This window comes from Culex quinquefasciatus, chromosome 2, assembly GCF_015732765.1.
Source record: "Culex quinquefasciatus strain JHB chromosome 2, VPISU_Cqui_1.0_pri_paternal, whole genome shotgun sequence".
Lineage (NCBI taxonomy): Eukaryota > Metazoa > Arthropoda > Insecta > Diptera > Culicidae > Culex > Culex quinquefasciatus.
The window spans coordinates 42069051-42095876 of record NC_051862.1 but is presented as its reverse complement, the minus strand read 5'-3'; the positions used below and the strand labels follow the sequence as shown (position 1 = coordinate 42095876).

At 40.3% G+C, this 26826-nt stretch overlaps 1 protein-coding gene and 1 long non-coding RNA gene across 4 annotated transcripts in view; both read left to right on the top strand.

Annotated features, from left to right (window-relative positions):
• Positions 1 to 14817, top strand: part of LOC6042175 (RNA-binding protein fusilli) — a 124039-nt gene extending 109222 nt beyond the window's left edge. For 2 of the 3 annotated variants that reach the window (XM_038251610.1, XM_038251611.1), the window contains exons 8-12: positions 76 to 208; positions 274 to 411; positions 468 to 683; positions 836 to 1078; positions 1141 to 4433. In XM_038251610.1, coding sequence (XP_038107538.1) covers positions 76 to 208; positions 274 to 411; positions 468 to 683; positions 836 to 1078; positions 1141 to 2229 — 1819 coding nt within the window. In that variant the 3' untranslated portion in view covers positions 2230 to 4433. Of the gene's footprint in view, positions 1 to 75; positions 209 to 273; positions 412 to 467; positions 684 to 835; positions 1079 to 1140; positions 4434 to 8759; positions 9002 to 14286 lie in introns of those variants that run through there. The other variant, XM_038251612.1, reaches the window with a different exon arrangement.
• Positions 14818 to 17135: 2318 nt separating this feature from the next.
• LOC6032529 lies at positions 17136 to 22630 on the top strand. Its single transcript, XR_005277507.1, has 2 exons — positions 17136 to 19619; positions 19678 to 22630. It is a non-coding gene; the product is annotated as an uncharacterized LOC6032529 (long non-coding RNA).
• The last annotated feature ends 4196 nt before the right edge of the window (positions 22631 to 26826 follow it).

The window sequence follows — 26826 nt, the reverse complement described above, 5'->3', positions numbered from 1 at the left end:
ACTTTCATTGCTTTCATTATAACTCATTTTATAAACTTTGCTCAAATCTTCCTTCGTTTCCTCCTTTACTTTCAGGGGTGGCGTAGCGCTCTGCCTATCGCCCCAGGGACGCCGCAACGGCGAAGCGTTGGTACGGTTCGTCTCGCAGGAGCACCGCGACATGGCGCTCAAGCGGCACAAGCACCACATCAGCAATCGCTACATTGAGGTAGGTTCTTTCCGACTTTCTCATCGTTTGGAATTTTGTGAAAATTTGATTCGATTGTTTTGTAGGTTTACCGCGCCTCCGGCGAGGACTTCCTAGCCGTGGCCGGTGGCGCTTCCAACGAAGCGCAAGCCTTCCTGTCCAAGGGCGCCCAGGTCATCATCCGGATGCGCGGCCTGCCCTACGACTGTACCGCCAAGCAAGTGGTGAGTTTGGTGATTCTCAACTTTAAATTCTAGAACTAATATAATTCTTTGTGCAGCTCGAGTTCTTCGCCAACGGTGAAACCAGCTGTACGGTGCTGGACGGCGCCGACGGCATCCTGTTTGTGAAGAAGCCGGACGGGCGGGCCACCGGCGATGCGTTCGTGCTGTTTGCGCAAGAGTCGGACGCGTCCAAGGCACTCTCGAAGCACCGCGAGTCGATCGGCCAGCGGTACATCGAGCTGTTCCGGTCGACGACGGCCGAGGTTCAGCAGGTAGGTTTTGAGGGATTTGTGATTGGGAGGGGAAGAAATGATCTTTTACATTTGATTTGAACACTCGTTTATGCCTGACGAAATCTGGAAGGGCTTGCGGTAAGGTTGGTTTGAAGTTTTGGATGGGTGTACTAATGGATGGTTTTTGGCAGGTCCTGAACCGCTCGATGGATCCGAAGACGTACGAGCCGCCACAGCCGCCGTTGATTGCGGCGTTGCCGCCGGTTCAGATGCCGCTGCTGCCGCAGCACGTGATCACCAGTGGGACGGAGAAGAATTGCATCCGGCTGCGCGGGTTGCCGTACGAGGCCAAGGTCGAGCACATTCTGCACTTCCTGGAGGACTTTGCCAAGCACATCGTGTACCAGGGCGTACATCTGGTGTACAACGCACAGGTTGGTGGTGGATTTTGGGGGGTTGTATTAGGGTGGTTCTGACGTGGGTTTGTCCTTCGCAGGGTCAGTTCAATGGGGAGGCCTTCATCCAGATGGACTCGGAAGCGGCCGCCTACCAGTCGGCGCAGCAGAAGCACCACAAGAACATGATGTTTGGCAAGAAGCAGCGCTACATCGAGGTGTTCCAGTGTTCCGGCGATGACATGAACATGGTGCTGAACGGGGGCTTCCAGCAGCCGAACAACATCTCGAAACCGCCGCTGCTGTCACCCGGTATGTTACAAAGTGCGCAACAACCGCAAACACAGAACCCACAGACACTAGCGTTGTCCCAGCAGCTGCTGAGCGTTCCCCCTCCGTTGACCTTGTCGATTCCCCCTCCCAATGCCCAGTTGCTAGCACAACAGCAAGCCCATTTTATTGCCCAGCAAAGTTTGATGGCCCGCCAGGCAGCGGCAGCCGCTGCGGCCAACCAACAGCAGGAGCACCTGCTACTGCAACACCTATCCGTCTACTCGACGGGCGCTTCTTCGGTCCAATCGCAAGCCCCGCCCACTTATGCCACGGCCAACGCCGTCAGTCCCCAGTCTGCCGCGAGTAGTCTTCACATGACCACGGGTCATCCGCCTCCGTCAATGTCTGGCATGACCCAAGCCGGCGGCATTCCTGCCCACCTTGCGGGCCATCCGGGAGCCGCGGCCGGCCAATATCCCCAGTTTGTGTTCATGCCTCGGCACATGGTCAATTCGGCTGGCTACCCGATGGGCTTCATGCCCTCTCACTTTGCCAGTCCAATGCACTTTCCCGGCTCGGCATCCGGATCTGCGGCAACCGCAGCTGGTAGCTTGGCCCAGAGTCAACACCATGCCGCCATGTTGCACCACCAGAGCGCCATGGGACATTCCCAGCATCACCAGCAGCATGCCGCGGCCATGAACGCGGCTGCTGCTGCAGCGGCGGCCCAATCGGCCCAGTCCGCGATGCTTCCGGCCAGCATCAAACGCTCGTACGACAATGCCTTCCGCGGCGACCAGTCCCAACTGTCGGCGGCCACAACCGGCTCGAAACGCCCCTTCCACGGCGGCCAGCAAGCCGCAGCTGCTGCCGCGGCCGCCGCTCTCTATGCGCCCTATTACCATCCGCACATGTGAGCTAACCTCAAAAATCTATTTTCGACCTTATTTATCATGTTGGCTATTATAAATGAACTAAAGTTAAAGTTAGTACACTTGTACTAAAAATTACCATACAATTATATTTTTATAAAGTTATTTTTGCTATTTACAAATATGCATATAAATTATGAATTCCCTTCCATTCCAAGAAATGATGTAGCTTGTAGTGAAAATAAAGACAAAAAAACACATTCCATCCACTGCGCAAACTGATGCAGCTATTTGTTTTAGAGCTCCCCCTTTCCCCAACCCAACAAAAAGACTCTCTCCAATCGAAAGACGCTACTAAACGTACTTATAAGAAAAGATTCACATATATATTTTTTAAATACGATAGATGTTTATTTTTACAAGCGATAATGTTGTGCTAACAAGCTGGGTTCCCACACAAAAATAAAATCACGCCGAAAACTCATAAAAATAACAACCTTTGTTCTCAACTGGGAAACGCGCGCGCGAGGAAGCATTCTGCTCGGGTCGAGTGTTCTAAAACTGCGGTGTTACTCTTACTCGGGCGGTGTCGGGATAACGCGCGGCGCGCGTTTGTGTGCGTGTTCTAAAAAGTAGTTCTAAAAGAATGACGTGACAAATGGACACTTACACGAGCGCGTGCGCGCTCGCGCAAACTGATGATTGATATTTCGTTTTGCAATATGTTAGTTTTAGGGATTACTTTACTTTTAGAACACACGCGTGCGGCATAATTGAAGAATATTTAATCGTATTAGGATTCATTGATTGGGTTAACGTCTTAACCGATTTCTTTAACCAACACACCAAACACGCAACAAACGAAAGCAATTTGCTAAACTACAACAAAACATGTTCGGTTTCAAATAACATTAACACAAAAACTAAGGTTGGCACCGTTCGGACAAAATAACCTACACTAGCATTCCATTTGAATCTTCCCTTCCTCTTTCCTACCGAAACAAAATCAAACAAAACGCACCCCCCAACCCTTTGTACTAACACAATTTGTTATTTCTGCTGCGGCCTCCCACACTCGTTTTTCTTTTTACAAAAACACGCGCGTCGCATTGTTATTCCAGTAATTTACCACATATAGACTTATTTAACCCCTCCCTGCTAGATTTGTAAGTGTTGTCGTGCTCGTGTTTTTTTAGTACAATTGTCCCACACATTGGCTAACTCTAAGCGATAAGTTTCGGCGGCAAGCGGTTTTGTGTGATTATTATTATTTTCTGCTCGGGTTCACGGTGATCGTGTAGCGCGCCACATTCCGTCTATTTTATTTCTGTGTCCCGTTGTAACTTTCGTTCGCAGCAGTACATTACACTTACACGTAATAACAACAACAACATACACAAAAAACACTCCTTGTTATACATAGCAAAAAAAAACACGGCGCAAGTACAGAAAAAAGCAAATTGTGTTATCGTAATCTGGTATTCAGGGCTTTAATGTGAAAAGAGACTCTTTTTTGTGTGGCGGTTGCGGGCGTTTTTCGAACAGTTGTGTTTTTATCTTTAAATCCGTACTAATTGTGTTCGAAAAGCGCGCGCTGCCGCGCAAGGTTCGGAGAGCAATGGCTGAAATGTGTACTTTATATACTTTTTTTTACCGGATAAGATTGTTAGTTGTTAGTTTGTCACACACTCATCTCGGAGACAGAACGGGGAAAATCTCAGACGCGCAAGGTAAATTTGGTTTGGTGGGCTTGGTTGTTACATTCATCTTTGTTTTGTTTACTTTACTTCCACCTTCCGGTGTTCGGGTATCATTTCGCTGAACATTGCGCGGATATGCTGTACTTGTGTAACAAAGTGTGTTCCTAGCTCGAACAGTGCACCTCGTTTGCTCGGGTGGTCGGTGACGTCGGTTTGTTTATATCTCACCAAATTCTTCCGTTTGGATTTTCGCCCTTCTGTGCTCTGTGGAGAGAGTGAGAGAGTGAGAAAATGCTCCGCTCCCGTTTTCGGAAAGTTGTGGGAGGAGCCCAATTATACAGAATTGATATTGTTACGTTCGTGTTTTTTATTCCCGTTTCCTTCGCTCAGCTCAAAATAGCTTAGATTTTTTTAAATGTGTCTGTGTAAGCGTATCATGTACCCGGTAGAATTAATATTTTTCTTTTATTCATATATTCTTTAATAAGTCAAAAACCCAATAAAAACAGCTCTTTGGAAATAGTTTAAATAACATTAAACATAACAAAAGCAAATAACAACCGTGGTTACAGTTTTATTTTGACCATTCACTTCTTCTTACTGTGCCCCCTCTTTCGCATCACCATCTTGGTTTATGGCAGGGTTTGTTTTAATGCTACGATTAGTTACTGTCGAGTCAGAAGCAATTTCATTTCATTTTACTGATTGTTTGAAAATATGTTAAAATTGTTGATTCACCCCTCGTTTGACAGACAACCTAACCTTTACCATTGTCTTCCTTGATGCTGGTCAAGGCCTACTATGATGAAGGTGACCAACTGTCAAAAGCAAGGATGAACTACTCTAAACTGCGTAATTTAGTCTACCTTTTGTTTGCTTTGGCTGGTGAATCGACTGCAGCACATTACCCATGGTCGCAAGGGGGTTTCGGGGTCAAGTTGACGTGACCCTTGTGGTGAATTTTGCGTCCCGCTGTCTCAATTTCTGTCTCTCGCGTGCTGACGTTGTTGTTTACTTGATGGCTAATCGGACTAGTGCATTTATTAACCGGGATTTTTGCTGCACCTCCCTCCCCCTCTTTCTTCGGCGTCCGGAAGACACACACTACTGCATCATAGAACAATAGAGGAAGCTGTCAAACAAAACGCGAACTAACTGAGTCTACTTTTCACCTCTTTTTTTCTGTCATTAAATTTTATTTAGCAGCTAAAACTAAACCCGAGAAATTTAAAACCACCAAATTCAACTCTGGACTAGTGCTGAAAATAAAAAAAATGAACCTAAATTCGACAAATAATTTTCCATTGTATTAGCAGCTAAAATCGCCTGTCTGTGTGTATGTCATTCTTCCGCAAAACAGTAAACAAGATCAATATGGTGAAGTGTGTGGTGGGATTAATCGGTGTTGTATCGGTGTGTGTGTGTGTGCAGCTGGCAAGTTAAAACAATCGCGCGCGCGCGCCCAAGTACACGCCAAAATAAAACCAACCAACTTTCTCTACATCTCATCGCTCGTCCTGTCCGGGGAAGGAAACTCGTCGCTCGAAACAAAAAAAAAATAAACACAGAAGCTCCAAACGGAAGGATTACTAGCCACACTAGTTTTTAATAACTACCACCACAACCTTATAACTACCACATCGCAGCGTGTTTTTTTTCTCCTGGCGGAAGAGTATATTTGGTGGTTTATGGGCAAATTCCTCCTCTTCTTATCATGCAATGGTAACATAAGTTTATAAATAGTTTGCATCTACGGTGAGTGTATTTTTACAATTTTATTTATTCATTTTTGTACCTATACTCTGTTCCTGTACTAAGTTTTAAGATTTTTTTTATTTTCCTTTCATCTTTAACCCTACTCTCTCCATTGATTCTTTTCTCACAGACAAACAGACGTTAAACAATTTAAAAATTCATCAATCAATAATTTAACGGTCAATTTGAATTTTCAGAAACTCACAATGTAAAATCGGTTACGTCTGTTTGTCTGTGCTTTTTCTGTGTTTTATTTCTTTTCATCTCCTATTTTTACTTCCTCAGTTGTCAAATACTAATCTGTCGGTTGTCCCCATTCTAACCTACATTATTTCTTTGTGTCACCACGCTTTTGCCTTATCCCTTTGTTTTGTCTCCCTCCAAGCAAAGCTTTTTTTCTCAAATGAAATCCCTCTTCCCTTAATATTAATTAAGATAATCGGTATAAGTAGGACTTTACCAACGTTTACATGTGTGGGCAGTGGATAATTTGGAAAAAAAGTTGGATTTAATAATTCATGTAACATCACCAACTTGCAATCGCTTAAAACCTTATTTTTTCCAAGTCTCAATAGATATTATCTCAGTGAATCAAAATCTAATTTGATGTTGTCGTAATAGATGGTGCAGCATGAGATTTAGCTAAATGTGAATGGTAGTTTCGCGTTTTGTGTTGTGGAATTTTTTTTACAACAAACTAGTTTTTAAGTGCTTTACTGTTATGCGTAGACCTTGTTCATGTTGTGCAATAAGAAATACTTCGAATTGATGTCCCTGTTTGTGCTTATTTTACAACTCGGTTTGGATAAGGGAATAAAGTTAACTGTAATTTTACGTAATTAATCCGTAGTAGATTGACGATTTGACCAAGACGACGTTTTGAAATTTACAGAAAATGTACTAATGAAGAATGAAATACAATTTCTTAGAGGAAAAAAAACAGTTTATTTCGATACTAGCAACTTCTAACTTTTCCAAACCCCAATTATAGTTTAATTGGGCTGTTTTTACTGAAGCCCAGTTAAAAACAGACAGACGTCAAAAAAATCGAGGGGTCAGTGGATGCAAAATCAATTTAAACAAATAAAACAATATTTTACAGTTTTTATTTAAATATCATGCTCTATTCTAATAAAAAAAAATTTTTATATTGCTATTCTTATTTAAAAAAAATAATAATCGACCATCCCCTCGTCATTTTCGACCAGCCCAGTTGAGTGCCCGATTCGCGTGTTAGTTTGACAGATGACTGCTTCGGTAACTGGCTCATCAGCCCAGTTAAATACCAAGTATCCCATAGATTTACCAAGTACAATAGATTTTTTATGGAAGTTCAATGTTTTTTTTTTCTTCATCCATTTTTCAACACATTTAAACAAAATTGTAGGATCCGGAGGTCACGGAAAATTTCACTTCGGATAATCGAACCACGAAAAAACTATTTTTTTCGTTGTCTTGTTTTTCATATTCAAACCGATTTCGAATTTTTGAATCCAAGATGGCGGTTAAAATGGCGGTGATGAGTTTTCATGTAACATTGTCGTTTTATAATTTTTATTTTTATTTTTATTGACCCTTCGCTTTGACTTTTTAAGAAGTTATAATTGGTATTTAAGGGGTTACATACATGTAGAAAATCACAAAATTTCATATTACCGAAAATTCACTAAATTTCAAAATACAAATACTAAATTTAAGTTTACAATTTTGCCATGCGCAAAGCGAACTGTCAAACTTTGCGAACGTTTTTCTCTAAACGCCGAGTTGTTTTGGAAATTTGGGGTGTAGACTCCCAAGACACAACCCGTGTGCATGACGAAGCCCGATTTTGAAATTTTTCTTTTTTAAAAAATACAAAAATCAAAAGCTGACGATTTTTTATATGAAAAAAAAAAAACATTAAACATATTTTTAAAATTTTGAGCTGATTTGGTCAAAACAGTGTTGAGATATTGTGGCACCCGTTTTTTGAAACTGATAACTTAAAATAGCTCTATCTCGGCAATGGCACATCCAAATGTCTTCATATTTATTTTTTTATTAGATGAAAATGTTTATTTTAATGCTCTGAAAACAGATTTTAAATAACATTAAATGTGTACTCACACCAACTTCAGACATTTTTGACGATTAACATGTATGTAACCCCTTAATAGGTTTAAAAATGTTACTTGATCGTCTCTGACATTTTTTTATTGTAACCAAATTGTATACTTCGAAATAATATAAATTTGTCTTTGTCCATCTTTTAACATACAAAAATAGCTTCAACAAGTCTCTCAACAGTAAAATCTACAAATCATGGAAATTATTTTATAACTGTTGTCCTTCAATTTTCATAATATCATCAAGGCATATAGATTAGATAAGGTAATGCGGATTTTCAAGCTGTCAAAAAACATTATAGAAATTTTTAGAAAACTTAATATTTTACAATTTTTCGGTCTAATTTTTTACCGTTTTTATTTCTGTAGGTTTGTTTACCATTTAACTTAAATTAAAAAATGAAATGCAACTGAAAACGTTTTTTGGTCCGTTTTGACATGCGAAATTTCCCCAGAAAATATTTAAATTTTCACTTTTCTAAAAGTTTTCATTTTTAATCCAGTTTTTGTTTTAACTATTTTTTGACTCCGCCATTCCTTTAAATTTTTGGTTAATATTCAAAGTTTAAAATTAAAAGTTATTATAATTAAATTTCATTTTTAAAAATTATTTGTCACTTTTCTAGGTATTAAGATTCTGATCAAATAATATTCTACATGATTTGTGAACATGTCAGGCATATTAAACAACTGTTCCGTTTAGCTAAATCTCATGATTCACCTACATTTCATTTGCACGGTACGCATAGCTTAAAAATCAAGAAAAAAAATACGTAGGGGTTAAAAATACTAAATATCTTTCCCGAAAAAAATAAATCAATTCCCCAAATACTCTAAACAAATTCCCTCCTATCATTTTACTTATAATTTCTTATTGTATCTTTCCAAATCGCTAAAATTACAACCAAAAAAGCAACCACAGATGAAACGCGCGTTCGTCGCTTGTCCATGCAGCAAAATCTAACCCAATCCCTTCCCATTATCTCTTCCCTCAATTTTTCATTGTTTTGCGTAGGTGGCACCATCGTCGGGGCTCCCTTTGGCACGTTCACCCCGTTTGGACCACCACCGGCGGCCGTTTTACCCCCGCGAGCGCACCATCCCGCCGCAGCGTTTTACCCGCAGCCGATCCTGTACTGGGGCTATCCCAGTCCACCGGTATCGCCGACGACGTACTACGGAGCACCGCCGGGACCACCGGCCCCGCACCATCTGCCACCGAACATGCCCCCGCAGCATCACCACCAGCCGGCGTTGGTGAGTTTGCCCTTCTTGGTTAGAGCTTATGGTTTTGGTATTGGGTAAATAATATTATTTTTTCATTATTGGTTCATTCTCCGCCAACTCAAGGAGCCATTACACTACCGAAAACAAAAAAAAAACTCGAACTTTTTGACAGTTAGCCAATTTGTATGCTTTGTTTGTTTGCTTGGATTTGTTTGTACAAACGTCAGCCTGCATACATTTTTGCATACAAGTTTGCGAGTTTGTTTGTTTGTTTGTTTGCGGTAGTGTAATGGCTCCTTCACACAGCAGTTGCCCCGGCCCCGGGTAACTTTTGTCTCTGATCACGAATCCGAGGTCCGTTTTTTTGATATCTCGTGACAGAGGTACGACCTCTTCCATTTTTGAACATGCGAAAAAAGGCATGTTTCTCAATAATTTGCAGCTTGAAATGGGGATGAGATGGAAATTTGGTGTCAAAGGGACTTTTATGAAAAATTGAGCGCTCGATTTGATGGCATACTTAAAATTTCTAAAAAAAACGTATTTTGCATCGAAAAAAAACACACAAAATTTGCCATTTTTCGTTACACAACTGTAGGAAATCTTTAAATTAAAATGTATTTTTCCAATCTACATTTATGGAGAAGGGTCATTTTTTTCATTTAGAACAAAATTTTGCATTTTAAAATTTCGTGTTTTTTCTAACGTCACAGAGTATTTTTTTAAGTGTAATAATGTTGTACAGTTATTTGCTTTCAAGGTCAACTATATGGCTAAAGATAGAGTTTTAGTGCAAGAAGGACGACAAGTAAACTGCCCACCATTGAAAAAACGGCTAATATCCACTTTTGGCAAAAACGAGATATTAGCACAGGGTGATAGAGGATGTTCCAACGCATCTTCTGAATCTTGAAATTCACTAAAATAATGTTTAGATTTGGCTGCCGATGCGAAAAACCAAACGGCTAATATGCCACTCTTATGGGAAATTGCCTTAACGGAGATTTGATGACAAACACTAAAACGCGTTTTTCTCGGAATACTTGATTTGGCATAATAGCCGAATTTTCAATTATGGGCAGTAAACCACTTATGTTTACATACCGTAATACGGGGTGACTTTGATAGGTTTGAGATTTTTCCGCAAAATGAAGAGTACAAATTAAATACATACGGAATGGTATGGAATAATTCTGACCGTGGTAGAGAAGTGTCCAAAGTACTTCTAGAAGAAGTTTTCATATATTGTTGAAAAGTTTAAAAAGATAGTTAATTAATATTGAGAAAATGTTGATAAATAGCATTATTTTAATATTCTCAAATTGTCATAATTTTCTCAATGAACTTGATTTCAAATAAAAAAAATGGAATGCATTTTCGGATTATTTGGACAATTTATCACTAGAAGGAGGTAAAAGAGGTTTATAAATAATTGATATTATGTATTTTTGAAAAAAAAAAAACATTTGAAAAAATTTCTCAATTTATAGGCATTTTCAGTAGAACAAATTTCATACAAAATGTGAAACTTTTGATCAATGTGCAAATAATTTTATAAACAAAACAATTTTTGACGAATTTTAGGCAAAATTTTGTGTTTTTAACTATTCTACCTGAAATTTATATGTATTTTGTTAAAAAGCTTATAAACTTAGTTAACTAATTATAAATTAATTTTTTTTTTTCAAAACTGTATCAGCAACCTTAGAAATGGTACTTAAAAATAAAATTTGAATACATTAAATCTGTTTTTTACAAGAATAACTATAACTGTCAAAGTCACCCCGAAATTCAAAATAAGAATTTTCAATGCAACTAATGTTTTAAACACTATTGCAAAAACTTCTTATCAAGAATAGTGCATGCACCTTGTGTGGCCTACCTCAGTACCGTAAAACGGGGTGACTTTGATAGCCGGGGTGACTTTGATAGGTTTGCGATTTTTCCGCAAAATGAAGAGTACAATTAAAAAACGTAAGGAATGGTTTAGAAACATACTGACCGTGGTAGAGAAGTGTTCAAAGTACCTCATGAAGAACTTTTCATAAATTTTTGAAAAGTTTATAAAGTTAGTTAACTATAGTTAAGAAAATGTGAATGAAAGTCATTATTTTAAACTTCTCAAAGTGTCATGATTTTCTCAATGAACATGATTTTTAATCGGAATACGGAATGCATTTTCGGATTCTTTGGACAATTTTCCACTAGGAGAAGGTTAAATAAGTTTGTAAATAATAAATAATATGTGTTTTTGAAACACAATTAAAAAAAATCTCCAAATTTATAGGCAAATTCAGTTGAACAAATTTCATGTAAAATGTGAAAACTTGTGATTCGTGCTTCGAATTCAGTTTAAAATGCAATATAAATCGATAATTTTATAAACAAAACTATTTTTAACAAATTTTAGGCAAAATTCTGACTTTTTAACAATTTTACCTGTTGGGTCGCGGACCCTATTATCGGCGATTATTTATTACCCCCCGTCGCACGGGGGGGTGAGTACGAAAGAGACGTCAGTGGTGGCAACTGACGTCTACTTGACTTGTTATTGTTTTGAATGTTGTTTGTAATATTTGTGAAAATATACGTTCTGTTGCGTTGTGACACCCGTTGAGACTGGTCGTCTCATCGGGACCAAGAAAGTCGTCGTGTTTTATTTTATTGTACCGTCCTCCCAGTGGTGTTTTCGTCCGCCGTCGTAATATTCGTTTCGTTTTCTTGTTCCGGACGTCCCCGCAGTAATGCACAACGTAGGGGACTGGGCGATCGGGCCGAACATTGGTGCCGTGACCAGGATGCGGGGGCTGCGCCGGAACATTTGCTGTTTTGTTTGCTGTCGATGGTAGCGCAAGATGGTTTCAGCGCCTCTGCAGCAGCTGTGATTTAAGGAGTGGAACTTGGTCGCGGAAGTTAGGTAGGACCTGACGGGGACTGGAGTGTTGATGGCGAAAGGTCACTGGCTGCTGGTTCCCGGTGTCGGACCTGAGGTAATCCGGCGTTCAAGGCTTGTGCTCGCGAGTCAAGTCTGGGGCCACAGAGCCTTTCCCGCGTACGGTCAAATCGGACCCAGGGATGAATTGACCGGAGACAAGGCCGGCAGCTTCCGGACACACAGTGGCTGCCCATTCATCGCTGCTGAAGGTGGAAACCATCGAAGGATGCCTGTCGCGCATAAAGGAAGATGGCGGTAGCGAAGCAGAGGACATCATGGGGACCGGAGCAGCAACAGCAAGAAGTCGTGCGAAGAAGTAGAGGGTAAAATGTGCCATTTTAGGGGACCGGTATGTTGGGTCGCGGACCCTATTATCGGCGATTATTTATTACCCCCCGTCGCACGGGGGGGTGAGTACGAAAGAGACGTCAGTGGTGGCAACTGACGTCTACTTGACTTGTTATTGTTTTGAATGTTGTTTGTAATATTTGTGAAAATATACGTTCTGTTGCGTTGTGACACCCGTTGAGACTGGTCGTCTCATCGGGACCAAGAAAGTCGTCGTGTTTTATTTTATTGTACCGTCCTCCCAGTGGTGTTTTCGTCCGCCGTCGTAATATTCGTTTCGTTTTCTTGTTCCGGACGTCCCCGCAGTAATGCACAACGTAGGGGACTGGGCGATCGGGCCGAACATTACCTAAAATTTATATGTATTTTGTTAAAAAGCTTATAAACTTAGTTAACTTAATATAAACATTGATTTTTTTCTTACAAACTATATCAGCTACTTTGGTGATGGTACATTTAACGTACAAATAAAGTTTGAACACCTTAAATATGATTTTAACAAGAAAAACTATGACTATCAAAGTCACCCCGGAATTAAAACCAAGAATTTTTAACGTAACTATTTTTCTAAACACTATTGAAAAAACTTTTTTTCCAAAATAGTGCATGGACTTTGTGTGGCCTACCCCAGTACATGTTTTAAAAATAATAATCTTGAGAAAAACCTTACCTGTTGGAAAATATTCTAAAAACAAATTGAAATCCTATCAAAGTCACCCCGGTTTACGGTACATGTTTTTAAAATAATAATCTAAAGACAAACCTTACCAGCTGGAAAATATTCCAAAAATAAATCAGTTTACGGTACCAACATTTTTGTTATTGTGTGCTCTACAACTTTGTAGACCATTGATGCACTCTAAATTTAGAAAAAAACACGAAGTTTTAAAATGAAATTTTTTATTCTAAATGAAAAGAATGACCCTTCTGGGTTAATGTATATTCGAAAAATACATTAAATTTCCCTTAAATGACATGTGTTAAAAAAAACAAATTTTACAGTTGAATAACTAAAAATGACAGAGTTTTTAAACATTTTTTGTGTCTTTTTCGATGGAAAGTACTTTTTTTTTGAATTTGTGTAATCGTGCTTTAAACCTTGTCTCAACACAAAAAGGACAAAAAAGACTTCTTTGGTTATAGAAAAAGTACCCAAAAAGTTCAGGGTGGCTACTCAAGTTAGGAAACGGAAAGGGACCAGTCAAGTTGGGAAAAGGGAAAGTCGAGCCAAAATCCGCCAAATGTCGGAATTTTTTTCAAGAGGTCAGGGAAATTTGGGAATTTCAATCATACTTTTTCGATTTTTTATCAGCTTTTGAATAGTTTTGTAACATTTTGTACTATTTTCAAATTATTTCAATTCAATTTAACAAAAAAACTCAGTTCGTCTTAACACTTAACTTTAAATTCTAGAGTTATTTTTAGAAGGTCTTATAAACTATTGTGTTTCACTATTTCATTTTCCACTTTTTTTGTCATCCCCTTTTCATTTCTAGTAAAAACCAAGTTACAAAAACTTTATGTTTGGCAATTTTTAAAATGAGCATTGAAATTACATTTTCTCTCAGAATTAAAATGAGAGAACAGAGCGTTACTCTCTTGCTCACTGTCTGGATAGAGAATTCAGTTGGGTTTGTAAAAAATATTTTCTGGGATTTTTTAAATAATTTCGCAGAATTATGTTAATTCTAGACTAAATTTTCAAAACAACATATTCCTCATGGGTTTCCTATGCAGATAGGACTTTTTGAAAATGTAATCTAGATTTGAAGATTAACCAAATACTTTCTTTTTATCTTTCTATCACCTCATCTTTCACGTTCGTGGCCATAATTGGTGGTGGTATTTAAATTTAAAAACAAATTCTTTTAACCAAACCCTGGTCACGACCCTTTTGTAACATACTTGTTTTTCGTCTTCTCTCTTTTTTTTCTCTTTCTCTTCCTGCTAACCTGTTTTTCTTCCCGCCGCCGCGAACCTCACGAACGCGCGCCCTAGGTTCCAATTGACAGTTATTTTTAAAATTCCACAGCTTTCGACCGCGTCCGGCGTCACCGCTTCAGCGGACCATCACTACCCCAACCACACCCACCACTATTCGGCCTCGTCGTCGTCCTGTTCCTCGTCCGGCCGGCACGACTCGGAACGGTCCGGCTCGACTCCGCAGCCCCAGTCTCCCCTGTCCCCGATCCCACCGAGCGGTGGTGCATTTCCGGCGATCGGACCCGGAACGACGCCTCCACCGCCCTTCCACCACCACCATCATCACCACTTGAATCAACACCATTACCACGGGGTGCTTCCACAGCCGCCGCCACAGCTTCCGCCCACGTACGAGCACCACATCCACGACAAGCTCGTTTCGGCGGGGCCCGGAAGTTTGATGGGCGCGGCGGCGGCGGCACCGAATCAGTACGTTGAGCTGTTCATCGTTTAGTCTGGATAAGTAGAATATTTAATGCTAATTTAACTGTTTGTGTGAATGTTGTGACTGTTGCATGTTTGAGTGGTTTTACTTTGAATGTTTGTAAGTATTTGATTTGTTATGTTTAAGTATGTTATACTTAATTTGTAGTTTTATACAATAATTGTAAAAATTGTAACGAAGAAAAGCGATCCACCAACAATGATGCGGTGATACTTTTTGGTAGAACTTGTTTTTTTCCATGAATATTTTAAAAATCACTTTTCTGAAACCGATTTTAACTTTAAAAACTAAAAAAATAGGTAATTTATCCATTCTCTTTTTAAAATAATTTAGAAAATTAAAGAAAAATATTTTCTGATATCATGCAAAATAAAATTGTTAATGATAAAACAAAATTTCATTAGAACGGCAATTTTGCATGAATTTACCTAAAAAATGAGTATGTTTATGGCACCGTACTGTGTGGAAAACAAACAGCAGTCACTTCTCAAAACACCCAGGTAGGGGAAATAAACCCATTTTAAGCCTAATAAGCGGTCTTGTTTGAATGATGCTGGATAATCTGGAGTGTTCCTTGAAATTCAGTAAAACCAAGTACACCAACGAGTAGAGCAACTTTTTGTGAACATTTCTGTTTATTTTCACTTTTTATAAAAGTTATGCTATTCCTTTAACAAGTATTTTAAAAAAATAATTCAAAAACGCATTCTAATCATTCGTGTGCATTGGGCCACGCCCATTTTTCTATTTTCAGCTTAGTTCTTTTTTTCTTTCAACGCTCGTTTGGGTCTGCTTCGTGCTGCCAAAATTTATGAAATATTGAGCGAACACTCACGAAAAGTAACATTTATAGAGAAAGTTTCCTGGCAACACCACAAGCGCTGCTGGTGGCCACCCTATGTTCTTTATTTGCCTTCGCTTCTCGCTCGGTTTTCTTCAACCTTCGATTAGAATGGATGGTAAAAAATTGAAACGTCAAAAGACTTAGCGCGTTTGTTTTTTTGATGGCGCTTGCTAATTATTTACATGTTTCGGGATTATTTTTGCAAGTGAGTGACTAAGTAACGGTCAAAAGAACATGTTGCCGGTAGTTGGAAGCAATTTTATATCTTAAGCGCTTTGAAATCGTTAGCGCAAGTGAAAAGATATTGATGGCGACTTTTGTTGAGCAGTTAACCTCTGATCTTGCGTGTGAATGTGTGTGCCACCAAAATGATGAGAAATGGTCTCGCAAAATAGAAATTATGATCAAAAGTGCATTAAATTTGATCTTTTTGGCCAGTAAGTGGCATACATTTGCGTGCTTACTCGAGGCGGTGCTGTTGCTGGTATGTTTATAGCCTAAATAGTAATTTTGGAGCTTTAATCGAGCATCAAACTCTCCATATGACGAAGATAGGTGTTTGATTAGAATGGGTATATTTCCCCTAATTTGTAAACTCTTTTGTTGACTCACTGTCAGGCTAAGTTTTAGCAAATGTCGATCTGATATCTTGTCGCCATAATGAACCTTTGCGATTTATTTATGGGGATGATGGTTTAAATCACCACACCACCCCGATTTGAGTGCGCTGATAATTTTTGCGTCAGGAACAAAAGCAAAATCAAGACGAACACATATGAGCAATTCTCAAACAAAATAAGCGAAAATCTGTATTGTTCGAAGAAATTTTCTGATTGGTGTCTTCTGCAAAGTTGTAGGTAAAGCTGAGGACCTATTCAGAAAAAATGTTACGCGGAAAAAAATGCTGATTTTTAAACTAACTTGTTTTCACAAGAAATCAATTTCCCATAATTCTTATTTTTAAATTTTTGAAATCTTTTAGACAAAAATCTGCAACTTTGGGCCATAGAAAAGTATCGAGATAAATTATGTTTTTTTTTTTTGAAAATATGACTTTTTTGGGAAAATAACCATTTTATCCATAAAAAATTGACTTCAGTTTGAAATTTACAATTGAATTTGCAATTGAAATGTTCTTTACGGATTTGTTGATAAAATGCACCGTTTAAAGATGTTTTCTAGTCATAAGTTTACCAACACGTTCAAATTGTCTACATGGCAGCTGCGGGTTTGTTTGCATCAGATTTGCTATCTCTTACTAGCAAAAGTTTCTTGTCATGCAACTTCTAGCTGTTTTTTTTTTTTGACTGGCAGCCAAATATGACGACCATCATATTTCGTGGGGTTGTGACTGCTCGAGCTCGATTATTGTTTGCATCAGGACACTGTGACGGGGAGTTCGTAATTTTTGGGTTAAATTATTTATTTTTTTCACTGGGCCTAGAAAGCCTTATTGTTCGAAGGAGCTTTCTGTTCGGTTTGGTGTCTTCGGCAATGTTGTAGTTATTGATGAAGACAATTCAGAAAAAAGGCAGGTGAAAAAAATGGTGTTTTAAATAATTATTTTTTCACAAAAAAAAATCAATTTTCATTTGATTTTTTACAAAAATAGCAACTTTTAAGCCATAGAAAAGTATCGATAATTTTTTTTTGAAAATATGTGTTTTTTTGGGAATTATCACATTGCCTGTATAAATTTTACCTTCAAAAAATTTCAAAATTTAGCAAACTGTGGATTTTGGGAAATTGCTTTTTTTTGCGGAAAAAAACAAACATTTTTTTCTGAATAGTTCTCATCAATATTTACAACTTTGCCGAAAACACCAAACCCAATCAGAAAATTCTTCCGAAAGACACAGATTTTCGGAAATTTACGTACCAAAAAAGTTTGAGCCAATAACAAAAATACATTACAAAATAAAATGCACAAAATCGGCCGATTTAGTAGAGAATTGCTCATTTGGAGCTCACGCACACAAACTTGAAGTGTGTAGCAACGTAGCTAGGCTGACAACGACGATCTGTTGGTCTAAAATACATTCAATCGTTCTTTTAACATTTAACAGTCAAACAATCTTTTAAAATTATTATTTTGACTTTAATGCAATATTTTTCGACAGCATATTTTGTATGGATCGAAAACTATTTTGCAAGCTTTGCAAACTGTCAAACACGAAAAAGTGCGAGTTTGTTTGTTTGTTATGTCAGCCAACATTCGCAGGGCTTTGACAGCTCGAGCTCGCACGGTTACTAAAAATCGCACTTTTGGGAGTTCAGAAATCGCACTTTTGACAGTTCGCTTAAACGAACTGAAAAAAGTGTGATTTCGCGAACTCGAAAAATGGTAAAAATCGCCAAAAAAAGAGTTCAGTTAAGCGAACTCCTAAAAGTGCGATTTTGGACTTAGCGAAATTTTTTAAATTCGTTGAAACGTTTCGTCTTGAATATTTATTGTTAGTTTGTTTTTGCGCTCCGGAGCTTCGGGATGATTTTCGGGTAAGTAAAACGGACGGAATACTTCACAAGATTTTGCAAAAGGAATCTGTCCACCGGTGGACGGATTGCCTGTCAATGTTTGGCGAGAAGGTGGACGGAACACTGGACAAAGTTTTGCAAGAGAAATCCGTCCACCGGAGGACGGATTGCCTGCCATTTTTTGGCGAAAAGGTTCTGTCCTCCGATGGACGGATTACTGGAAAAAAAATGCAAGAGGAATCCATCCGCCGGGGAAGGATTGCCTGCCAAAGTTGACGAGAAGATTCGGTCCACCGGTGGACGTAATATTGGAAAGTGTTTTGCAAGAGGAATCTGTCCGCCGGTGGACGGATTGCCTGCCAATGATTGGCGAGAAGGTGGACGGAATACTGGACAAAGTTTTGCAAGAGGAATCTGTCCGCCGGTGGACGGATTGCCTGCCAATGTTGACTGGAAAGTTTGGTCCACGGGTGGACGGAATACTTCACAAGATTTTGCAAAAGGAATCTGTCCACCGGTGGACGGATTGGCTGTCAATTTTGGCGAAAAGGTTCGGTCCACCGGTGGACAGATTACTGGACAAGGTTTTGCAAGAGGAATCCGTCCACTGGTGGACGGATTGCCTGCCAATGGTTGAGAAGGTGGACGAAACACTGGACAAAGTTTCGCAAGAGGAATCCGTCCACCGGAGAACGGATTGCCTGCCAATTTTTGGCGAAAAGGTTCTGTCCTCCGGTAGACGGATTAATGGACAATGTTTTGCAAGAGGAATCCGTCCACCAGTGGACGGATTGCATGCCAATGTTGGTGAAATGGTTCGGACCACCGGTGGACGGATTACTGGACAAGGTTTGCAAGAGGAATCCGTCCGCCGGAGCACAACAATGTTTTGCAAGAGTAATCTTGGTTATGTTTGCAAGAGGAACTTTTATTCTGACGGATGATTTTTTTTTCGTAATTTTTGCAGATGGAACCGGTCTACCTACACCAAAATGGACACCGCGCCACCGTCAGGTTTCCGGTCTGTAATTACCCCCTCTTGGTGAATGCCAGCCTACGCCGAGATGCTGGTATCGCTGAGTCCGCCGGTGCAAAACTACTTGCTAACCGACTACATCGCCAAACGGTCGACCCACTGCGGCCAGCGTCCCTGCAGCTGACCCCGCCGCCGCGGCGCCGTCAACCGACGCCCTTCAATCCGTTGCAAAAATGCCCGCCTCGCCGCGGCGATAATTCCTGGTGGCGCGTCCGGAAGATCTGAGAAGGGCCTTTCAGAGATTCGCGCTTTCTTCGACAAAAACCGCGCAAGTCAAGTACGACCAGCAGGCCGCGAAACACGAGGAGTTTGTGGAACTTTATCCGGGACACTAGCGTGACGGACCGGTTCGAGGAGTTTCCGATGCTGCGAGATAAGATCCTGCGGACAACAAGTTGATCTCCAGCAACTTTTGCGATGTTGACCACACGATGACGAGGGAACGGATGAGAAGAATCAGGACGTGACCACTTCAACTTTAAACGTGATGGACACGGACCACTAACTGATGCGTTCGTCGCTGATTCGTCACCAGTCGTTCTTCCCTGGTTCTTCCGGTAGTTCGACTCGAAGGTGTCAAAGGTATGTCCCAAAGGTTCGGCTAAGCATCAAACTTCATCTAACTCAACCTTTTTTTCAGATAACTCAGCTTGGCAACTAGTAACGTGCTCCAGACGTATGTAGCCCAAACGGCGGGTTCGGTCGTTGTCAGCGACACCGGCCGGAGGCGCATTTAATTGAGAACACGGTTCCGGCATCCCCGGGAAGGCCGAGACACGCCAAAGAAATCCGTCCTCCGGAGGATCAGTTTCTCATGCCAACATGTTTGGAGGTGGAATCTGGCCAAAGTTGAGAACAGTTTTGGTCGGTCTTGAGCCTGTACCCTCGTCGAACACGAAGTTGGTCGCTCTAAATCCGCTACGACCTGTTCTAGGCTGTATTAACTGATCTTTAACTTGCTTTATTCTTCTTTTAGGCGATCCACGACCTGACGGCCTTAACCCGGTACGCTCCTTGAAATCATTTGCCATCGGCGAACTCGGACTTGGTCGCCTTCAACCCGGTATGACCTATTCTGTTCTGTATGAATTAATCTAGAACTTGTTTTGTGGTTCTTCTAGGCGATCCACGATCTGCGATAGATTCCGCCAACATCCTGTGATAGACCTCGTGCGCGATCAATCCTGACCCGGTACGTCAAATTCCATCACAATCTGCGGTAGATCTCGTGCGCAGTCGGATAAGATGATGTCCGGGGACGGCGATGTCATCAACGATGGCGCAACCATTTTGAAGCTGATAGATGTAGATCACGAGATCGGCAAGCTGATGGTGCAGCTGTCGCAGTCACAAGACAGCGAGATCGGAGACCGGGGAATTCATCCGATTCGTATTGCCGATGGGTTGAGCTGGCGGCGCAGTGCTCGATCAAACACATGGACTCGATCGCAAGTCCATTTCCGATTTCGCTAGACAACAAAGAACCGCTGATCCATTTGGCGATGACGGCTCGTAAGATCGTGAACAAGTGCCACGATGGCGACGACGATGGCGGAGATTGCCGTGGATGCGGTGCTGACCGTGGCGGATTTGGTAAAGCGATGACCATTAGACCGGAACTCGCCTGTTGTCGTCATCGTGCTTCCGGCCTTTTTCACCGTTCCCAAAATTCTCAGCGGAGACAAGCAATCCTATCCGGAGCAGTATTGAAATTAGGCGACTTACATTAACTCCACAATCCATACCTTTTGTAATAAATTTCCGAATTTTGAGTATATTTTATCAATAAATAAGCACTGCGTTGTTCATTTCTTTTAAACATTAATTGTTATTATTTCAATCTCGAAAGAGAAACCACAAAGCGCCCAAAGATAGGCAACCTCTAAACCTGTGAAATATTTCCGCATGCTCGAACTCGGCAAATCATGAAAATCATGATTTTGCCAGTTCGACCCACTTTACCAAAAAAAGTGTTATCCGAGTTGAACTTCAAATATCATGATAATTACCATTTTTTTGGTTTTATTTGGTAAGCGTGCGGTCATTGATTGCATCAAGAAACTGTGACGAGAAGTTCGTCATTTTTGGGTTAAATTATATTTTTTTCACTGGGCTTAGAAAGCCTTATATCTGCTGCTTGAGTCAAAAATGGGAGCACATTTTTTTTTCTGCAAAAATTCTTACTTTTTCCGTTAATTTTATTTTTATTATTTTTAACTTTTTTATTACTGATGTTTAAAAGTTCATGAAAAAACTAGTCTTTCTACCGAAAATATCGCCTGCGAGTGTAAACAAAAAGCAATCTAAAGCATTCCAAACTAATCCAAGACATACATATCAAAGTTTATACAAGTAGCCAAGATTAATCCCACTTTTAAAACTTAAGTACAATAGAGAGTATAAATGAAACTTAGCATAACGAAAAATATTTAACCTAGCAATTATACGAACCTTTTTTGTCTCTTTTTGTAAATTTATTTAAGCGGCTCCGCGGAGGGCCCTCTATAGCGTTTAAAATGAGTTCCACTCTAGTTTGTATGAAAGAAGCTTAAAGCATCGATGAAGATCAAGAACTACACACACACTCGATAAGATATTTGCTCAATTTCTTGACTAACATGTGACTGCTGTAAATACAACTATACTTTAAATATAGCCAATGCAAACCAGCAGCAGTCGACCCTGCTTAGCCAAGCGCCGTGTAACACGAACTTAGTTAATAATGTTGTGCTTAGTTTGTTAAGGAAAAAAACCTTTAAACTCTGTTAAGTTTAAAAAATGACCCATTATCATATTTACCTGTTTGTTTTAAGTTAAAATTGTTTAATTTTATGTGCAAATGTTTAACAACAACAAATATCACGACACGTCTTCCAAAAGCAAGCAATCAAAAATTAAGAACAACAACAAAAGTTCAATGCGATTTCGAGAAATGCCTTAATTTATAAAATTCATTAAGTTTAGTACCAAGCAACAATCATGCGCCCCCCTAACGTAGTAAATTATCCTTGAGAAGAAACTAAAAAAGAACGTATATTTTACCCCTTAAGTTTACGTAACGTTACAAACGCTCAAGAACAATCGCAATCACGTGTGCAAATTTTTAGGAAGAAGAAGAAAATCTCGAATCGAATCGGTGCTGTTCCGTTTTCGTTTGCGAACATTATTTGCTCAACTTAGAAAAAGAGAAGAAAAAAAAAATAACCAACTAACTAAAAACTAAGGATTTCAAAGCAATACAACCAAGAGGAACGTCGTTAAAAAGCAAGCGGCAAAAAAAAACAGCAAAGAAACAGGTGTGCCTGATGATTGTGAACAAAATTTGAGTAGAGAGAGAAAGTGAGAGCAAAAATAGCAATGTTGACTTGTTTAACAGTTTTGTTGTACTTTTTAGGACATGTTGAAGGATGTTGTTTGTAAGAGGATTTATATTATATTATGTGTATAAACGATATTGAAAACGCAACGGGGAAGAAGCGTGCGACAAGTGAAGTGAAAGATTTGAAAGTTGGAATCGATGTGCTGTGCAATAGAATGGCCCAATTAAAACCGTTATTCACGAAATAAATGCAATTTTTATGTTAGTGAACAGGCGTCTGGTGTTTTATTTTGATTCGAAAATTAAGAGCAATCGTATCCGAAATTTCTTTCCGAAAAACTTTGTCCATGCATTCAATGTAGGAGACATGAAATATATAAAAAAACATTTTATTTGACAAATGAAAAAAGGAAAATTATCTATTTTCAAAAGTTAAGCCCGAAATTCAAATTTTGAAATTAAACTAGGTATAATTTGAAAACGGTTCATTTAAATAGATTTAGGGTTTTTTTTTAATTTATTTACCTCAAAAGAGCATTCAGATAGCAAAATCAAAACTTAGAAATATGTACCCTCCCTGCAAAGGATTATGAAATTGATCTCAGTTGAAAGGTTCTCCAAATGTCTGAAAATGTCAAATGTCTGGCTCTAGGCGGGGTCGTGGGGGAGGCAAAAAATATGTAGAATTTTGAATAATTTTTTTTAAGTGCATTCTAAACTGGTTCAGTTGTCTTCCATCATTTAATGAAAAACAAAAAACTTTAAAAAATACGTTTACAAATTTTATTTAAAGTTATATCCTCCGACTCCGACTCCAGCTTTCATAAAATGGTTGGCTCCGACTCTACACATTTTTTTTTAAATATTTCAAAAGTTAGTTTACTATTATTTCGAAAACATTGATTAATAAGATTATTTAAAAACTCTTTAAGTGGAAAAAACCGGAAAAAAGTTTCTAGTTTTACAAGTTTTAGACGTTATTAAAACAGAAATAAAAAAAACACCAGTTTTGAAGGCATTTTCAGAAGAACTGTTTGGTAAGTAAATTGGGATTTATTTACTCAAACTCAAATTTTCATTAAATTGATTAAAAGCTAAAATATTAAATTGTTATTTGAATATTTGTTGGAAGGGTTATCCTGTCAGTGATTTTTTTTGTTTTCGATTTCCATAAATAGTGATTATTATTTATATTTTTTGATGTATCTCGTAACTTTTTTCCTGAACATTGATTTACTTAAAACCACCAAGACATTCACTATTGGGGTATTAGATGACTGTGTGTGTACTTTTTCAGAAAGAACTATATTTAATTTGGTCAAATTTGAGTTGAAAGGGTACATAAATATTGGCAGAAGGATGCAGTCAAAAATCAATTGAATATTTCTGACTACAAAACCAATATTTTTTATTTTGTGTTATGATGATACTACATACTTGGGTAAGAGCTGATTAACAGGTTATCATTAAGTGATCTCTACAAAAAATAAAAATGGCAACGTAGCGCATGCAACTTGAAAAAAAATTAAAAATATAAGAAGTTTTGTAGATTAATCTGTTTTATAGCAAATACTAAAAAATAAACATATTTTTTGTTGAATTTAAGATAACTCCGACTCTAACTCCGGGTAATCAGAAATTTTCGGCTCCGACTCCGACTCCGACACCAGCTAATAAAATTTAGCCGACTCCGGCTCCGACTCCGACTCCAGCTGTTCGAGTTTTAACGACTCCGACTCCAACTCCAGGCTTCCCAAAAAGACCCGATTCCACCGACTCCGGCTCCGACTCCGACTCTGACTCCACAGCCCTGCTATTTTTACACATATGTGGCAACTTGTTTTTATATTATTTCATTAAGAGAGCAGTTATTTTGGGTATGTTTTAGATAAAGTCGAACATTTATTGTACTAGTTTAAGAAGTAAGTGGAGTTAATAAAAATCTTGATAGATTGTTATTTATTTTAGATTTTTTTATAATTTTGTAGGTGCTTCAAAACAAAGCCAGGTCACAAAGGGCATCCGGACAAACTAACTTTTGGATGATCCGGTAGATGGCCCATGCGGCCAACTAGCTTATGATGACACCACTTGTACCTGCTACAGCTTTCCGGAACATCAATCATTATTCGAGGGAGCAAAGAGATTTGAGGTTAGTTTTTTTTATTTAATGCAAAAACTTCCGGGGGGCTACACATGGTAGTAACAATGTATTGGAAGAGCCTGCGCATGTGAACTTGGCAGTAGGCTTATTCCGGTTGATCCGGCCGGCCGGATTCACCCACAACGCCGTTTAAATGCATCGATTAATCAAGCGATTTCGTCGGTTGCAATCGGCCTATTAGTCGGTCGATTCCAAGGGGGTGTGGCTGCCAATCCCCCGCGTTGTCAGACCAAAATCCAGCATAAAGCTTGTGTAGACCCTAGCTCCCACGGGTCAGAACTCCGAGCGTGGCCGAGATGCCACCAGACTGGATGACTGCTGAACAGGAACTGAGGCCGTGCTGCCGTGCGCTGGCAGCTGTGTGTGTTGACGTGCGGAGACAGGGGGTTGATGCCCGTGCACGCATATTGCGAACCATAGACAGGGGGGCGCTATACGGGCCCACACATCTCCCCCCTTCTCTAGAAAAAAATACAGCAACGCTGGTGCTTCTCATTTGAGAGTACCTTCCTGCTGAAAACTGACAGCTTTAGATTCGAGACAAGGATATAATATTCAAATCATTGTGGAGGCGCTAAATTGTATCCGACACCCTTGCAGCCACCACGATGAACACGACCGTCCGATGAAAGAGGAAGAAGCTGCTCGCAAATTGTTTTTTTTTTATTATTATCGATTATCCTTTCTTTTGATGTATTTCCCAACACATTTTTACAAAACCATTTCTTTCTTCTCTCCTTCATCCAATTGTTCGCTATGGTGCCATACACATTTGTACCTCCCCACTTTTTCTATTTTAACTCTTTCCTTACCTTTACCAGGCATGAGCCAGCGAGTGTTCACCAGTCGTTGCGGCCTTTCAGTGAGATCACAAGCCAGAAAGGCCTTTCAGTGAGAGATCACAAGCCGTTGATGTCTTCCGTTGAGCTCACAAGCCAGACAGGCCTTTCAGTGAGTGTTCACCAGTCGTTGTGGCCTATTTAGTGAGTTCACAAGCCGGAAGGGCCTTTCAGTGAGAGCTCACAAGCCGTTGTTGAAGTCGTTGCGGCCTATTCAGTGAGTTCACAAGCCGGAAGGGCCTTTCAGTGAGAGCTCACAAGCCGTTGTTGAAGTCGTTGCGGCCTATTCAGTGAGTTCACAAGCCGGAAGGGCCTTTCAGTGAGAGCTCACAAGCCGTTGCTGAATCGTTGTGGCCTATTCAGTGAGTTCACAAGCCGGAAGGGCCTTTCAGTGAGAGCTCACAAGCCGTTGCTGAATCGTTGCGGCCTATGCAGTGAGTTCACAAGCCGGAAGGGCCTTTCAGTGAGAGCTCACAAGCCGTTGTTGAAGTCGTTGCAGCCTATTCAGTGAGTTCACAAGCCGGAAGGGCCTTTCAGTGAGAGCTCACAAGCCGTTGTTGAAGTCGTTGCGGCCTATTCAGTGAGTTCACAAGCCGGAAGGGCCTTTCAGTGAGAGCTCACAAGCCGTTGTAGAATCGTTGCGGCCTATTCAGTGAGTTCACAAGCCGGAAGGGCCTTTCAGTGAGAGCTCACAAGCCGTTGCTGAATCGTTGCGGCCTATTCAGTGAGTTCACAAGCCGGAAGGGCCTTTCAGTGAGAGCTCACAAGCCGTTGCTGAATCGTTGCGGCCTATTCAGTGAGTTCACAAGCCGGAAGGGCCTTTCAGTGAGAGCTCACAAGCCGTTGTAGAATCGTTGCGGCCTATTCAGTGAGTTCACAAGCCGGAAGGGCCTTTCAGTGAGAGCTCACAAGCCGTTGCTGAATCGTTGTGGCCTATTCAGTGAGTTCACAAGCCGGAAGGGCCTTTCAGTGAGAGCTCACAAGCCGTTGTAGAATCGTTGCGGCCTATTCAGTGAGTTCACAAGCCGGAAGGGCCTTTCAGTGAGAGCTCACAAGCCGTTGCTGAATCGTTGTGGCCTATTCAGTGAGTTCACAAGCCGGAAGGGCCTTTCAGTGAGAGCTCACAAGCAGTTGCTGAATCGTTGCGGCCTATTCAGTGAGTTCACAAGCCGGAAGGGCCTGTCAGTGAGAGCTCACAAGCCGTTGTTGAAGTCGTTGCGGCCTATTCAGTGAGTTCACAAGCCGGAAGGACCTTTCAGTGAGAGCTCACAAGCCGTTGCTGAATCGTTGCGGCCTATTCAGTGAGTTCACAAGCCGGAAGGGCCTTTCAGTGAGAGCTCACAAGCCGTTGTTGAAGTCGTTGCGGCCTATTCAGTGAGTTCACAAGCCGGAAGGGCCTTTCAGTGAGAGCTCACAAGCCGTTGTAGAATCGTTGCGGCCTATTCAGTGAGTTCACAAGCCGGAAGG